The sequence below is a fragment of the Fundulus heteroclitus genome, chromosome 20 (genome assembly GCF_011125445.2).
Source record: "Fundulus heteroclitus isolate FHET01 chromosome 20, MU-UCD_Fhet_4.1, whole genome shotgun sequence".
In the NCBI taxonomy this organism is placed as follows: domain Eukaryota; kingdom Metazoa; phylum Chordata; class Actinopteri; order Cyprinodontiformes; family Fundulidae; genus Fundulus; species Fundulus heteroclitus.
This window is the reverse complement of record NC_046380.1, coordinates 3320237-3336161: the sequence shown is the minus strand read 5'-3', so window position 1 is coordinate 3336161 and position 15925 is coordinate 3320237. Positions and strand designations below refer to the sequence as shown.

The 15925-nt window shown below is 36.2% G+C and overlaps 2 protein-coding genes across 5 annotated transcripts in view; one reads left to right on the top strand and one right to left on the bottom strand.

Annotated features, from left to right (window-relative positions):
- LOC118567219 (nuclear factor 7, brain-like) overlaps nt 1-15925 on the top strand; it is a gene marked incomplete in the record, with an annotated part of 854268 nt that overhangs the window by 112871 nt on the left and 725472 nt on the right.
- The window catches only part of raly (RALY heterogeneous nuclear ribonucleoprotein), a 93793-nt gene that overhangs the window by 4573 nt on the left and 73295 nt on the right, over nt 1-15925 (bottom strand). For 3 of the 4 annotated variants that reach the window (XM_012879889.3, XM_021307235.2, XM_036151803.1), the window contains exons 6-8: nt 12545-12667; nt 5188-5363; nt 4767-4814 (exon numbers count right to left, since the gene is read on the bottom strand). In XM_012879889.3, the coding sequence (XP_012735343.3) occupies nt 4770-4814; nt 5188-5363; nt 12545-12667 (344 nt within the window). In that variant the 3' untranslated portion in view covers nt 4767-4769. The remainder of the gene's footprint in view (nt 1-4766; nt 4815-5187; nt 5364-12544; nt 12668-15925) is intronic. The other variant, XM_036151804.1, reaches the window with a different exon arrangement.

Genomic DNA, 15925 nt, shown 5'->3' with positions numbered 1-15925 from the left:
TTTTGGTATTAAAATCATAGACCAAATAATATTCTAATGAGATAATAAAATTATAGCCTAATGATATATATAAAAAAGTCTAGTCTTTTTCTCAATTTCCGAGTCAGAATGATCTGAATGTAGGAGTCCGAGTCCAAGTTCGAGTCATCAGTGCTCAAGTCCAAGTCTATATATATATATATATATATATATATATATATATATATATATATATATATATATATATATATATATATATATATATATATATATTTAAGATGAATAATGTGCTGAAATAAAATATTTCAGCACCTAATTTCCTAGTAGTTGATAGTGTTAGTACATCCACTGACTGTAGAATTACCTGTGAAACGTTTTCACACAGCCAGAAAACTGCTTGTTGTTGCAACCAAATCCTGTGGGATTCTGTGAGAGTAGGGAGATGGCGGCCAGTGACTTTTTCGGCAAAATCACCACTCCAGTGTATTATATAGCTCAGTGCAGGTACCTCAGTTTTAAAGTCACAGTTCGGTATGTTTTCTCTACCCTGATCCACAGAATTAAAGGAGCAATAAGTAAGATATTTACTGTAAAATCTACAGTAAATAAATTATTCTAATTTCTCACCTGGGATGGAAGTAACATTCCCTGGAAACAAGCGTTCCTCACCATCAACAATGTCTAAGGCTAGGATTTGTTTGGGGGTAAAAAGATCTGAACTGGGCCGTTCTCAATGCCGTGAAAAAGACAGATATCTGTAGGTCTAATATATGTGCATAAAGATTGGGTTGCATTTCCCTGCAGTGTGAACGTAGCCTTAGTTAAGTTTTTCTCCTTTCAAACCAAGAGAGCGAAGAGCGCAGCATTTGGTATTTTATCTTGATAAAAGAGCAGCAGCCTGCAGACATGGAAGCCAGTAAGAGAAGCGGACCAGAACCAGAACCAGAACAGAACACATCATCATAGACCCGTCCTGGGTTGGTAAAAACTCAGAAGAGTGTCACACTGTTTAAAAACGGCGTATTAGATTGTTGTGATTGGCAAACTGTTCTACCGCTTTAAGCCACAAGGTGTCAGTAATACTTATAGCTCCTTTAAATATATAATTTTTTAACTTTATTCCGCAGTAAACTAAGACTTTTTAAAATCTGTCTGATCATGTTATGTTTTAGAACATCAAAGTGTGAAAAATAAAGAACTCACTGGTGATTTGGGTTTACTCTTCTTAATTAGTTAAGGATAACCGAATAGAGCCAAGGTTGTCATTTAGGAACCTATGAAATAAGACTGAGCTGATATTTAGGAAATAAAAATGTTTAAATCCTTTTTTGTTGAACAAAATGGCCTTGGAACATGTAGGCGTTGGATGTAATAACCCGAAGTGCAATACAGGAATAGGGAAAAAAAGAGTTTAATTCACTCCTGTGTACGATTTGTCCCTGAATGCATCTTCAGCTTTCAGACATCCGTTCTCCTCAGAGGGAGCTCTGCCAACCTGTCTGCTGCTGTGCGGCTTTTTGAGTAACTAAGTTAGGTAATAAAAAAATGCTGACAAACTTTGAGTTGGACCTTCTTTCTTTCTCCATCTTTACTGCAGCTGAACAGCAGATTTAATTTAAAGCTGGGAATCGGTGTTGCTTGTTAAAGTTGCACGACGGACCGCAGCCCTCTGCACATTAACATACTCCATGTGTTCAATTTTAACATAACATTCATTAGGTAAACCTGCATGCCAAACCAAAACTACTGACAATACCAACTACCCCATATATGCTGTGATTGGTTTCCTGTTTGACACACAGATCACAGCATTTTAGGCCCTGTAACACTTTGCTTAAACGTATGACATTGAATTTTATTTGATTTAGAGGAGGAACTTGGTGGGCTGTTGGGCTGGCTGTTTTTTTCTCTCAGGCTCCTTTCCAAACCAATTTGCCGGTTTGTTATTCTCAGATGGTCAGATATGAAGACAACCCAAAATGTCTCCGCGTATAATCACTGTGAGATCTGTGCACATTATCCAACAAACCAGCTGGCAAAGACTTGGAAAATATATCTCCAAGCTCATATTTCAGGCATTTATGTAAATATACGGAGCAGGACTTGTTCGGCCTGGGAATGAACGCTTCTCAGTATTTCCATTCAGATCTAAACATCCCCTGAAATCTCTGAAAACACACAGACCTCCCAGGATCAAAGAGACAAAGATGCATTTGAGATAGCTGGTTAATATCAGTGATGCTAACATCTTAGCTGGGATTAAAATTTCTTGTCTTTGTGTGCATTTCCATAATGTCAGGAAACATTTCGATGAAACCACCAACGCTGAAGTCTTCAGGTGTAATTTGTGGAGGTGTGCAGAAAAATCACTGATCCCAGGCAGAAACGATTGTTGTTCAGTTCATGCCGGCTGGCTGAGATCTCCTCCGTCTCCATCAGCAGCAGGAAAACGAGTTATTTATCCATCCATACCATCAAACTTCAACCAAGCAGATGAGAGCCCCCCAAAATTAAATCAGTACGCTAAGGAACAAAGACTTGCTGAACTTTTTAGATTGATGAGAATCTCACTAGCTAAACATTTGTTTAGAAAAAAATGGTGCCGTTGTAAAAGATACGGGAAAAGCTGTAAAGACCTGAAGTCAATGAAAAATAGACTTTTCCCTTCATGGTGCTGAACCGTGGATCATTTTCAGCTTAGTTTAAATTGACTTAAGCATGGGAGGGATTTTGCATCTAATTTGGATCATGTGAGTGTGAACAAACATGTATGGGTTGTGTGTTTTTTTACTCCTTACCCTGAGCCTGCACAAATTGTTAATTTCCTCCTTTCTTTGAAAGATGATCGGTTCCACATTGTTCAGATTTTCCACCTATTTCAGATTCATTCAAACACCTTTAACAAATTTGGTCCAGAGCCTCAAATTTTAGGGTTAAAAGATGGTTTTGATCAGTTAAATTTCTCATAAACAGTCAGATTAAATAGAAAGTTCAGGTAGTGGAATAAACAAATCCAGTCGTAACAAGATTAGAAAATGACTTTGACTCAAAAACACTTTTTAACTTTGCTTTTGTTCTAATGTTTGCAGACATTTATTTTTGCTCAGGACTTAAACTGGACCGTTGCAACACCAGGACCTGTATCTTTTAAGTGATTCTGTTGTAGCTTTGATGGTGTGTTTGGGTTCATTGTCTCGTTTATGAGCCAGTTTGGGTCCAGCTTCAGCTTCACTTCTGACTCTTAAAGAGTTTGATGTACGGATGAGTTCATAATAAACCTAAAGACTAAACGATGCGCGGTACCTGTGGCTAACATCAAGCCCAGATAATCAGGCCTCCACTACACGGTTGAGACGTGGGGTGCTTGAACTGAAAATCTGTTTGTTTATCTTCAAACTAAAAGCATGCTCTCCGTTGTTCAGCCTGTTTCTTTCCTAACAAAACAAACTTTTCATTTTTTCCTCACGTGTCACATCTGCTATTTCTAAGCTGTTCTTTAATAGATCTGAATAATCAACATGATACCGCCTTCTTTCTGGGTCGACTCCATCACGAGATCTCTACTTTGGTCTCATCTGTCAAATGGACTTTGATCCACAAGTCTTGTGGTTGGTTTTAGCCAATCACGGTATCAGACTATAAAACCTAAGCAGCAGCTTAATGAGAAACACCAGAAAGCTAAGCTGGTGAAGGCACTTCCTGCTGTCCTTCTTTCAAAGATGAAATCATCCTCCTGCGCTGCTACGTTTGTGTCGGTTCGGCTGTGGGCTCAGCCACTAAGTTTCACCACAGCTGGTATGTCCCGCCTTAAACCTCAACGCTGCAACGTGATTGGCCCGAAACCGCTTTTGGTTCGGACAAGATGGATCGTCGTGTGTTTGCGAACGCACAAATACCGCGAGAATTCATCTTGCAGGTAAGGTTAGGTCCAAAAGACTTTTGATACAATTACTGTGACGAGTTTTTAAAATAAAGACTTCATTGCTAAAGGTGTAAGAGCAATTCAGTGATTTGGTAGCCTTACTTTTGGGAACAGGAACAATGATGGAGTGTTTCCAAAGCTGAGGGAAGAGCCATCAGCAGGACTCAGTTCCTGAAAACAGCCTCTGGTGGCATCGGACATAAATACTGAGGATGATGGTCACAGGAAGCAGGTGAGACTTCTCAGTGTAATTAATGGGAGACTGACTAAACCCAGGAACACAGATAGAAACTAATAAGACAATCTAAACAAATACAAGAGAAAACAAAGGAGCTACGATCCAAGAACCAAAGGACTGACCTGAGTAGAGAGCAAGGAGAGTCACAGAAGCAGCACGAAACGATCCAAATACTAAACCTCAGTAATACCCTCAGATTATTATAAGTTCAGAACAATATGAAGATCAAAACATACTTAAACAACGTCTGAAAGCTCTGCACAAAGAGCAGAATATCCGATGATAAAAAAGCATTTTATTCTTCACGTTTATTGACCATAAGTGGGATCTGGACATCCCTGGATGATTCTCCCTGGTTCTGAGGACATTTCATCTGGCCCGGACACGAGGAGCTTATTCTAAGGATTCTGGTTTATTTGGATTGCTTAGTTGGACAAAACAAAAATCTGTTTCAGTCTCAGCAGGAACAATAAAACAACAGTAGACCCCAAAAAAAGAGAAATGTAGTAGAAATTATGATGAGACTTGTGTACAAATATGATAATCAGAAAGTTGTTTAACTGCAAATATTCTGCTAAATGTTTCATTCTGACTGAAGGTAACATTTAAATAAAAAAAATGGCTCACCTCTCATGGATGAACAGAATCCATTTCTGGTGAAGGGCAACTGTTCTCCTGGACAAAACCACAGACAGGCAATGATAAATCAACGTTTGAAACTGTAGCGTTTGCTTTTTTCAGGATTATTTTCTCACTGTGGCCACATTTCTTCTGAATTAGTGCATGAAATAAAGTTAGGATTTAATGTTTAGAATGGTGGATTGTGATACAAATGTTCAGTGTTTAGTTTTGCAAATACTTTGTGGGGATAATTTAAATAGCTAAGAACCTAAATGTCCTAAATGTTACGCTGCAGGTAAAATGAAGCACCTGCAGCATCAGAAACAACTAACTAAAAACTCGATGAAGCTCTTTGCTTGATGAGTGAAAAGTTAAACACTCGTTACTTCTCACACCCTTCTGTAGTTTCCTAAAACCGTTCACACACCCCGTGGTTGTGAGTGTCATCCTGCCGGTGCTCTTCCTCCTCCTCGCCGTCCTCCTCCTCCTCTTCAGCGTTGCTGTTCTGTCTCTGATCTTCCTCCTCGTCCTCCAGCTCCGAGCTCGTCTCCTCCCCTTCCTGCCATGTCTCCTCGCTCTGACACTCCTCTGCTTTGATCAGATCTACAGCAACGCACACAGAAGAACTCAGACTGAAGACCATCTGCACAACCTGCTGAGTAATCACAGAAATGCCCTCGTTAAAAAAAAATGTCCTCGTTAAGACAAATCTAAAAATCTTACAGCACATTTAAACTGAGGTGGGTAGAGTAGACAGATATGTTGCACACTGCACAAAGGGATTTAAAAGAAAGGAACATTTTCTTGAAATCAGTATATTTTTGCTTGATTTTATCAGCTAAATAAGACTATTTGCCAATGGAATAAGAGATTTCCACTTAAAATAAAAACAATTCATCTCCATCATCTTATTTCAATTGCAGGATGTCTAATTATCTCATTTTAGGGGTAAAAATATTGATTCCATCGGCAGATAATCATATTTAGCTGCTCAAATCAAGGAAAATATACTAATTTCAAGAATATTTTGCTTACTTTTGGTTCTTTTTTTGCAGAATAGCACTACTTAAACATAATTTTAATATTTAAAAATTATGCAATCGGTCAGGCAAAAATATTAAATAATGTCCAAATTCTGGTATTTTAACAACTAACATATAACATTTACTAACAATAACAATTACAAAGTAACACATTCAGGCAGAAGGAACACAGAAATAATGTTTTTCAACATAAAACTTAAAAAGTTAATGAAAGTTAATACAGTTAAAAAAAAGTTAATACAGTAAATCAGGACAGTACAACGTACTTCCAATAACAATATTTGCTGTTTATTGTGGTTAATTGACCTGTAAATGGCTCGATGAGCTCAGCAGAAAGAAAATACCATTAAAACAACAAAGCTTGTGTACAGACAATAATTCTCACCTTAATATAAACATTAGATGTGTTTCTGGTGCATTTTTGGTTGAAACAAGTTTATTTCTTTATTCAGTGAAGTTACAGTGGATAAAGTAGCCAGAAATGTTACTTAAGTAAGAGTAGTGACACTTCTTTATAATATTTATTCAAGTAAAAGTTAGAAGTACAGGGCAGTTAAACTATTAGACGTAAATTTTGATCAAAAAGTTACTCAAGTAAATGTAACTGAGTAAATGTAACTAGTTACTACCCACCTCTGCATTTAAAGATGTTCATACTCAAACTGGGAAGAATCTGTGATTAAATAACCTGAATTTCTTTCCAAAATCGCTCTAAGTACCATGATCATTTGGACTTTGATTCCAGTTTTGGTTTCACTTTTAGACTTTGGTTGTTGTTATTGTTTTATTTTGGTTGTTACCAGTGGTTCAGTAATCCCCATCTAAGCATCCATCAGTTCTTTGCCTGGTTCATCCTCTAATCTCGCCTGCTGTCTCTCAGAGACTTAACGTTTTATCTGAATAAAGCTCACCATTCTGCAGGAGTCTTCTTCATCTCAGACTTCTTATAGTCTGATTATCTAATTATAGGGAGTAGACAGACCTTTGAGCTGCTACACACACAGATCACTGCGCTGCATACATATGCATGCAGAAGAAGCATTCAGGCGGGTTAATAAATCATTTATTACTGTTTATAATATTGGCATGATAACAGTTATTCTTTACGCACTGCAGTGGCGTCTAAACCTTTTGTCACATCAATTCAAAAGTGCTTGCAAAAGATCTACAATCATCAGCAAAACTGAAATCCACCCAAAAAGATAAATAAAATGATAGATAAAAAATAAGTTAACTGCTCAACAATATACTGAGCAACTTTTAAACAAATGAAGCAATGTGTTGTTTTTTTGGTAAGGAATGTGTCAGATAGAACCATCTAGTTTCTTTTTGGCTTTATTGAAAAGAAAGTTATTTTTCTATTTCATTTATTTAAATTTTTTATTTGATTCATTGTGTTCAAACAAAACAATTAAACATAAAAACAAACTAAAGTCCTGAATGAAAAGGGAGAAGAAAGAAGAATAATATTATCTTATCAGCCGCCTTTACCAAAAGCAATATATTTACAAAGAACTTAAATTACGAAGTCATCTTCCAAATATACATAACAAAAACAAAAGATAAAATGTTCACATGATTATTAATAATCAGGCATAAATTCACTCAGCACAGCAGCTTTTATTGTCCTTTTAAATGTGAATATTGATTATGATTGTTTGGTTTCTGTGTTCAGATTGTTCCATGATTCCTTCCACAGAAACAAAAACTGCTCCATCACCTTTGTTCCAAATTTGTATTTTTTTTAAAAGATCTCAGTTCCTCTTAAATTATAATTGCTTTCTCCTTTTCTAAATCCTTTTTGAATGTTTTATTGGTAATATGTGTTTATGTGCTTTAAACATTGTTTGTAAAATACAATAATTTACTAATTCATTAAATTTCAACAATTTTAACTGAAGAAATGCTGGATTTATTGCCTCTCTATAATGTTTTCCAGTTACTTAAAAAGGAATCTGGAGCAGGATTTGTATCACTCTATTTGAAAACGCTGATTTAGATGTGCAAAAGTTTTCTTTTGTCTTAAAGTCAGCGGATAGATGCGAGGCCGACTAACCATCAAATAAAAGAGAAAAGTTTGGTTATTAAATGAGAAATACTATGTGTGCATTTAAATGTATGTGTAATAATTTTGTAATAACAAATCTCTTATCTGCATTAATTAAGGCCACACTTTGGGCGTTGCTGATGTATCAGGTATGCAGAAAACGTTAATGTCAGCATATTAGTAGCTTTTTATTATTATTTTACTCATGAATTGGCATCTACTGCCATACACACATGCATTTCCTGAGAAGAGGTCCCATCTTTGCTGCCATTGAGCAATCGGCTCCCTCCTCCATCTGGGATCGGTCACTAATATGCCTTCATTGGGCCGAACACATGCTAGTCTCTTTAACAGCAGCGCTGGAACATTTTGTGAAGTTACAGAGTTCAGGAAAAAGATTAGGCAAATGGTGAAACCCCGTTTCCTGAAGGCCTGCCATGGATCACACGGTTTGGCAGACAAACTCTGGCCTGGTGGGAATTTAAACTCCAAAAAGAAACACAGAGCTCACAGAGAGGGGAATGGACCACAGAGCAGCAATGCTGAAAAAAGCCCAAACACAGGACTTAAAATGAGGAGGCCTAAGAATTAAAGAGGAAGGGTGAATAATTCAAACTCAGACACATTAAATGAGAGGACAGATGTGATAATTACCTTTTATTTTGTAATTAACTGTGTATACTTTCTCCTGCTGTTTTGATGGGAGCAGCGCCTCAACGCCACAGTAATGTGTTTTTAACACTGATGGCTGCAGAAACTCTTAAAAGCAGGAATTTAACTCTGCAGCGGTGGTTCCCCTTTAAGATCTGCATGAGTTTGGGTTTTAACGCGGATCGTGGGAAATCTGGACTTTCACATTTAATTTGCAGAATCAGCAGCAAGGGTGCGCTCAGTTGTTCACGCTCGACTTCCCCAGTGTGACGCGTTTCATCTGTGCGTTTGAAAATTTGATGTCAGGTTTATTTATTTGTTTTATGGCGAGGTAGGCAAGACAAACAAGGTCATTAAGAACAGGGGATCAGACAAAAAAACAAACAAAAGATTTATGCAAATATGATTAAAATAAAGAGTCCAGTCTAGTCTATTAACGCTGCACAGTTTGGATGTTGACTGATATACTAAACAAAATAATCTGATAACCAGGATTAAACTATAAAAACTGCCACAAGGAGAGAAGAAAAAGCTTCTTCACTTGCATTAATAGTGAGACGTATGATGATGATTATGACAATAAGCATAATAGTAAGTGTAATCAATTATAATAATAATAATAATAATAATAATAATAATAATAATAATAATAATAATAATAATAATAATATGGATGAAAATTTATGATGAAATATTGATAAATACCCTTAAAGTGCCACTTTAGCGAAAAAATGCTGTGTGTAAGATCAGGAAGTAGTCTATAAATGTGGTCCATATGCTGCAACTGATTCTGAAAAACCTAAAAGATAAGTAAATTAATTTATTAGTTAATAAAAATAACAATAGAAGGTGGTGACATTATTTTATTTTTGATTAACGTAAACATGTTAATTTTAGTTTTCTGTGTGCATCATCGCCAGGTGGTACCGTCAGGTTAAAGCAGGCGTGTCAAACTCATTTTGGTTGAGGGGCCGCATACAGCTTAATCTGATCTCAAAAGGGCCACACGAGTAAACTCATTGCAAGATTAAATAGAACTAATAAATGTGGACTTGTTGTTGATTTTTATATTAAATGAATTTCACTTTTACACAATATATTATGAATAACCTCAGCGTTTTTAAGAAAAGTATGTGCAATTTCAACAATACTTTTACTCAGTTAAACATTTATTTGTGCATTATGCATAAGAACTGATCACAGTGATTATACAATGTTGAAAAACATTTATTCACATTTTTTGGAACTTAAAAACACTGCCCTGCATGACAAAATACATCAAACAGATAAAAATTAAGAAATGATTTCAAATCAATTTTCCACATCTGAAGCTCAGTGCTGCTATCTCTTGTTCTTTCTTTGCTCTCCTACTTTCCCATTGTAGTGTCCATATCATTAGAGATATTCCCCGCATGAATCATAATAAAATTATTCACATTCATAAATCAAGCGGATCACTATGGCAAAAGCTGTACTGCTCCACTTGTGAAAGTAAAATCTGATGAGCATTAAGGCAACAATTGTTATTGCCACATTGCCAGACAGGACACTGGAGAAAAAAAAAGAAAAAGGAAAAAAAAATGTTTTTTTTTTTTTTTTTTTTTTTTTTTTGAATAATGACAATCCATTTAGCCAGCGGGCTGGAGTAAATTGTTCGGCGGGCCGGATCCGGCCCGCAGGCCGTATGTTTGACACCCCTGGGTTAGGGGATTCTAAAAATGGATTCTAAATATGGATAAATATTGATAAATACAGCTGTTTTGGATGATTTCCAGATGTTATAACATTGAATGATTTCATTGATTTCCAGCAAAGAAGAATTGTTTTCTTGCAGATAAGTTTAAATAAATGTGGAACTGGGTGAGGCAGAACGCTTTTTTTTTTTAAATGTTCTGATAAATAAAACCATTAAAATTGAAAAAGGGTGAACTGTTTTAACTTTAGTTTGGTTTTTCTTACTAAACGCCTTTCTCTACACTGGTTTGTGTTTTTCTTTGTGCGTCTCATAAGCAGCAGGTTAGGGTGGAATCACATTAATGAATATTTGCTGCACCGCTCGCCTCTTATGTGAGGATAAAGACGCGTTCCCAGACCTTTTCCCATTTTCCTGATCTTCCAGCGTTCTGATTGTCTGAAAAAATTCATTTCCTTCATTTGTTTTCAGAACTTTCTTCGTCTTCACTGCTGAAGTTTGTTAAAACCATTTGTTTTTTAATGTTGCTTTTAATTCCACGCCTGTTGAGGCTTAATTTATTGAGCTAATAATTTATTGAGCTAATATTTTGGGGAAGAACCACATTCATTCTTGAAAAAAATAAAAAAAAATAAAGCGTCAAGCACAAGTTGAAGATAATTACGGTTGAAGAACTGGGAAAATGAGGGGAATACTCGTCGCTGATGTGTTTTATTGTAACCGCGTCAGACTGAGATCTTTCCGTTTTCGACGGTTTAGTGTAACGTTCTCCCTGGGGTTGATTCTTGCATCTTTTGTTTCAGACATTTTAATGATGTATGGATGATTCAGGAGAACAATGGAGGACATAAAGAGTGCGGTAACCATCTCTTGAGGAGTGATGGCGTGTTTGTTGCTGGCTGGTTGCTCTCACAGGATCCTCCTGTCAGCTTAGAGTCCCCTGCCAGCCTGCCTGTCTCCAGAGGTCAGATGGATGACCTGCCGGTCACTAAATCTTTCCTGCAGGTCTGCAAACGGCAGCTGGGTTACTTTAACGCTTTCACATCCCGTCTGTTAGAATTCGAGGGTAATCTGGGTATTTATGGTAATTATTTACCAAGTTGGAGATCATCTTGGAGGTTTCCGGATCCTCCGAGTTTGGGAATGCCAGCGCAGGCCTGTGACCTCCTGACCTCTGATCCTTATGCGCACCATATGATCATAACAATGCCGCTTCGCTGTTTGGGGATTGTCTTATGACACTTCAAAGACCGACAAGTGGCTGTTGGAGTGGAAAAGTGGGCAACCGTAGGAGCACAAGTGGTTCTCATTATTCCGTTAATAACCCTCTCCACGTCGGCGGGAATGAGGCCGTGCCCTGAACGCTCCTCAGAGCTTTGAGTAACGGTTGAGCTTAACTCAAACTGTCAAGGCCCCACTTAAAGTCATTAGAGCCTCCTTAAAAAAATACCCCAGCAGATGGCATTCTTCTCTTTCAAGATCTCCTAGAACCACCCCTGAGTTCTTCTGAGAGGTGGATCAAAAAACATTATATTAAAGCAAATATTCTGGGTCATTTCATAACTGCATAAACAAATTCAGGCGTTCTGCAAACTTTACTGCGTTAAAAAGCTGCCGGGATTTCATATTCAGCAGTTTTTGTTAAACTCGGATGAATATGAGAAGGCGTCCTTGTATTCATTTCATTCATTTATCTGTATTTTCATTCCCTGTTATTGATAAGATAAGATAAGAGATAAGATAGGCTTTATTGATCTCACAATGGAGAAATTCACTTGCCACATCGGCTCATACAAGAAGGTGCAGAGTAGGAAAGGTGCATTCAGTTATATACAGTTAATCTTCATATATACAATGGATCAAAAGAATACAAAATAAATAAATAAATAAATATATATATATATATATATATATATATATATATATATATATATATATACATGTCTATATATATATATATATATATATATATATAGATATATATATATATATATCTATATATATATATATATATATATAGACATATATATATATATATATCTATATATCATCTATATATATATTATATATATATATATATATATACATATACTTATACGCTTACATACATACGTACCTACACGTATATATGTGCATATACATACGTGCATACATTTGTACATACATACATACATGTGTACTGACATATGTTTAGGTGGTGGTAGCAGCAGAAGTCACTACTTCAGGATTATTTCACGGGTTGTAGCCCAGTGTATTAAATAGGTTTAAATTGCTTTTAAACCTGAAGGAGGCTGAAGGGACCGTTCGTTTTTTAGCTCTGTATTCAGTGGCTGTGGTTTCTAACTCTCACCTGTGGCGGCGATGCGCGTCTCTTCTGTGATCTGCTCCAGTCGGCCCAGCAAAGCCTCGATGTTGCTTTTGATCTGAGTCAGCTCGGACTTGATGGCCTGCAGCTCGGTCCCTTTCACCGCTGCTGCAGAGAGACCAGGAGAGAAGCTAAAGGCAGGTTGACGCTGGAATGAAATGAAGCGAGTAAACTTCAGACATCTGGGGGACTTTCTAAAGATAACAGATATTTAGGATAATGTTTGAGGCAGGCAAATGCTGAATGAAGAGCTTTAAAACCTAAAAATGAAGCCAAAGTTTCACTTTCTTTGTTTTGGTATTTTTACTGTCAAATTTTGGAAGCCTTAAGATAATTTATTAAAAATTTTGCCTCATCTTTTAAAGTGTTCAAATATTGTTTGTTTCTTTTATTTCCATAACGTCTATATTTCTATGACAAAAATTGAGAGTAATTAGATGGAAAAGTTAAACTACAAGTTGTGTAGGAGTACAAAAGGCAGTTTAAAGAATGTTTTCAGCGTTAGCATTATAAGGGGGTCTTTGGACAGTTGGAGCCCGTATGAAGGGTCCTTGGCAGCAAAAAGTATAATGAACCTTTAAATACCGTTCTAGAGATTAAAATATATTGTTGTTTATTTCTCTGCATAACTGAGGAACTTTGTTTGATGCAGCGGCTCCAAGTTTGTAGACCGAAGCGTGGAAAAATCTTTTCTGATATCACATTTTAGCAAAGTTGATTAAAATGGCTAATTGCCCCCTAGTGCCATGCTAGAGACCTTTAGTCCGTTAAAAACTAAGTGGTAAAACTCTCAGCATTAGATAAGCAGCTAAGGTTTTACTCAACCATTTATGTCATCTTTGAAAGTCGTTTATTTTTTATTTTTAGTTTATTATCTGTACAGGAACATTTTTGTATGCATTTTTTACATTTTTTTATTCAGGGATTTAAAGTTTCTTGCACAATGTGTTTTATTTTTAATCATTTAATGATGCGGAGCCTGAGCGCTCCTTCAGTGACAGACCGCTGCATCCTAAACGCACAAAGGAGCGCTTTCACAGATCCTTCCTACACACACATTTATTTATTCTGAGCATGCTATTTTTAATAACTCTGCCGTATTATTCTTATGTTGTAAATTTTCCCCCATTGCACACTCTGCTGATTTATTTTTGTTTCCATATTTTTACCCTTGTGTAAATCTGCATGCTTCCATTTCCTTTTTCTATTGCTGCTGGTTCACCTGAATCTCCCGACTGTGGCACAATAAAGGACATTTATATTCTATCTTTATCCCAATGTAAGGTTTAAAATAGCTAAATTTCTGTTCTAATAAAGGTGGAAATGACTGTCCAGTGAGAGAAATACTGAGGGCGTTAATTCATACTGTCATCTTTGTGCTACAGTGGGATGTTTCAGTGATTTTGTGTTATCTCTCATGGCCATGAAGCGTTAGGAAGAGCTCTAGTTTTTGACTAAGTTTTTTTTCCTGAGCCCTAGAAACCTTAAATTATTCCTGATGAGGGAGACAGCGAGCTAACCCAGACCCCATCACCGTCTGTCCCTGGTGTGGGGGGACAGAAACGATCCATTTATCTCTACTCGGCTTTAAAGCGTCACATTCTCAACCTGACGACGACACATTTGACTTTTTGACTGAAAAACGAGACCAACAACAACAGAAGGTGCATTTTTGCACCATTATTATTTTGCACTGCCAACATTGAACTTTTCAAATGAATGTCTTTTGTGCACCATTATCTTTGTATTATAAACATGGTTGAACATTCTTCTGCAATACATTCTTATTAGTGCTGCACTCTATATTGTAGAGCATGTCCATAAAAAACAACAATAAAGTTTGTCTAAACTTAAGTCTAAGAAGGACTGAACGCAACACTAAGGTCCAAAACCGATTTCAAAGGAACATCCTGAGAACCCAACAGAACAATTTAAACAACTCTGAACTGTTTTCTTGTTCTTTTTACAGACTTTATATTCGATTTGCACCCTAATTTGAGTTGAAAGGATTTAATTTGTTAAAACTGTGGTGGAACTGCTTATCTGGCATTTTATTCACTGGTTAGTAACTCCAAATGATTGTTAAACATTAAGAAACAATATTTTATTCTTCTATCCCATTCAGTATATTTTGGTGAAAAGTATCTTGTGGGTCTTTCTCGTTTGTGCGTCGTTTTCTAAATGTTTACTATCCGCCCCTCTGAACAGAACAGAACCTGGTCCAAACTGCATAAAGTCATCTGTTAATCTTTACACGGGTTATGAGAGCAATTCAGACATATTTCCAAGTTTATTCTCAGTAAAAAGTCACATCAAAGCTCTGCACCACAAAGAAAATCCCAGCAATCCCCACATCTGCATGGTTGCACCAGATGTGGTTTTTAGAGTGCATGATGTGTGCGGGACAAATAGCATGCTCATATTTTCTCAAACACATTCAGAAAAGTACGGGAGACGCATCTGCGCTCATCACGCACGCTTTTAGTCCAAGCAGTTTGTTGAGGAATAAAATGGAAAATTAAGCGGTAGAGTTAGACAAGCCTGTGCTAATGTTCACGATTCCTCAAACTAAAAGAAGCTTTTCTCTCCATCTGGGATGGCTTGTGTTTCTTATTCTTCTACATGTCTGCATCCTGATGCTCTGAAAGCTTCTTTTATTGTTCTTTTTGTTTCCAGAACAAAAAAAAATAACAAAATAAAAGCCGTTTATTTGTATCTGCCCTACCACTTTATTCATAAAGCACCTAAATGAACAATAAGGTGCTATATGAATAAAGTGCGGAAAGTGCATTCAGTCATATATATATATATATATATATATATATATATATATATATATATATATAAATAACAACCTTTAAGCAGATATTAAACAAACCTTATGTTAAGCCTACATTTCTGCAGTAAATAGTTTTTGAGTCTGAATTAATATCTTAAAGTTAAATGTTCTGCTTTCTTTAGCTTTAAACAGAAAATCAATTACAACAATAGAAATTAGTCTGTGTATAATTATTCTGTTGAATGTGTTTCACTTGGTATAAATAAACTTTTCAATAATAATCTCATTAACTGAATATGAATGTATAGAATGAGTTAATATAAAACTGAAAAATACTGTTAAAATGTCAGGTTTTGTAAAAAAAAATTATAAAAAAAACGAAACAACTTAAAAATAAAATTATAATCCTATGACATGCAACTGAAAAACAATCATAAAAATATAAAAGGCATATTAACCACAAACTTTGTCAGATAAAGAGAATCGAATGAACCTGAAATGAAGGTCAGCTGACACGGCAGCATTAGTGGGTGGATGGAGCATTATAAACCGGTGGTGTCTTTTTATCCATCATAATCTATTGTGTG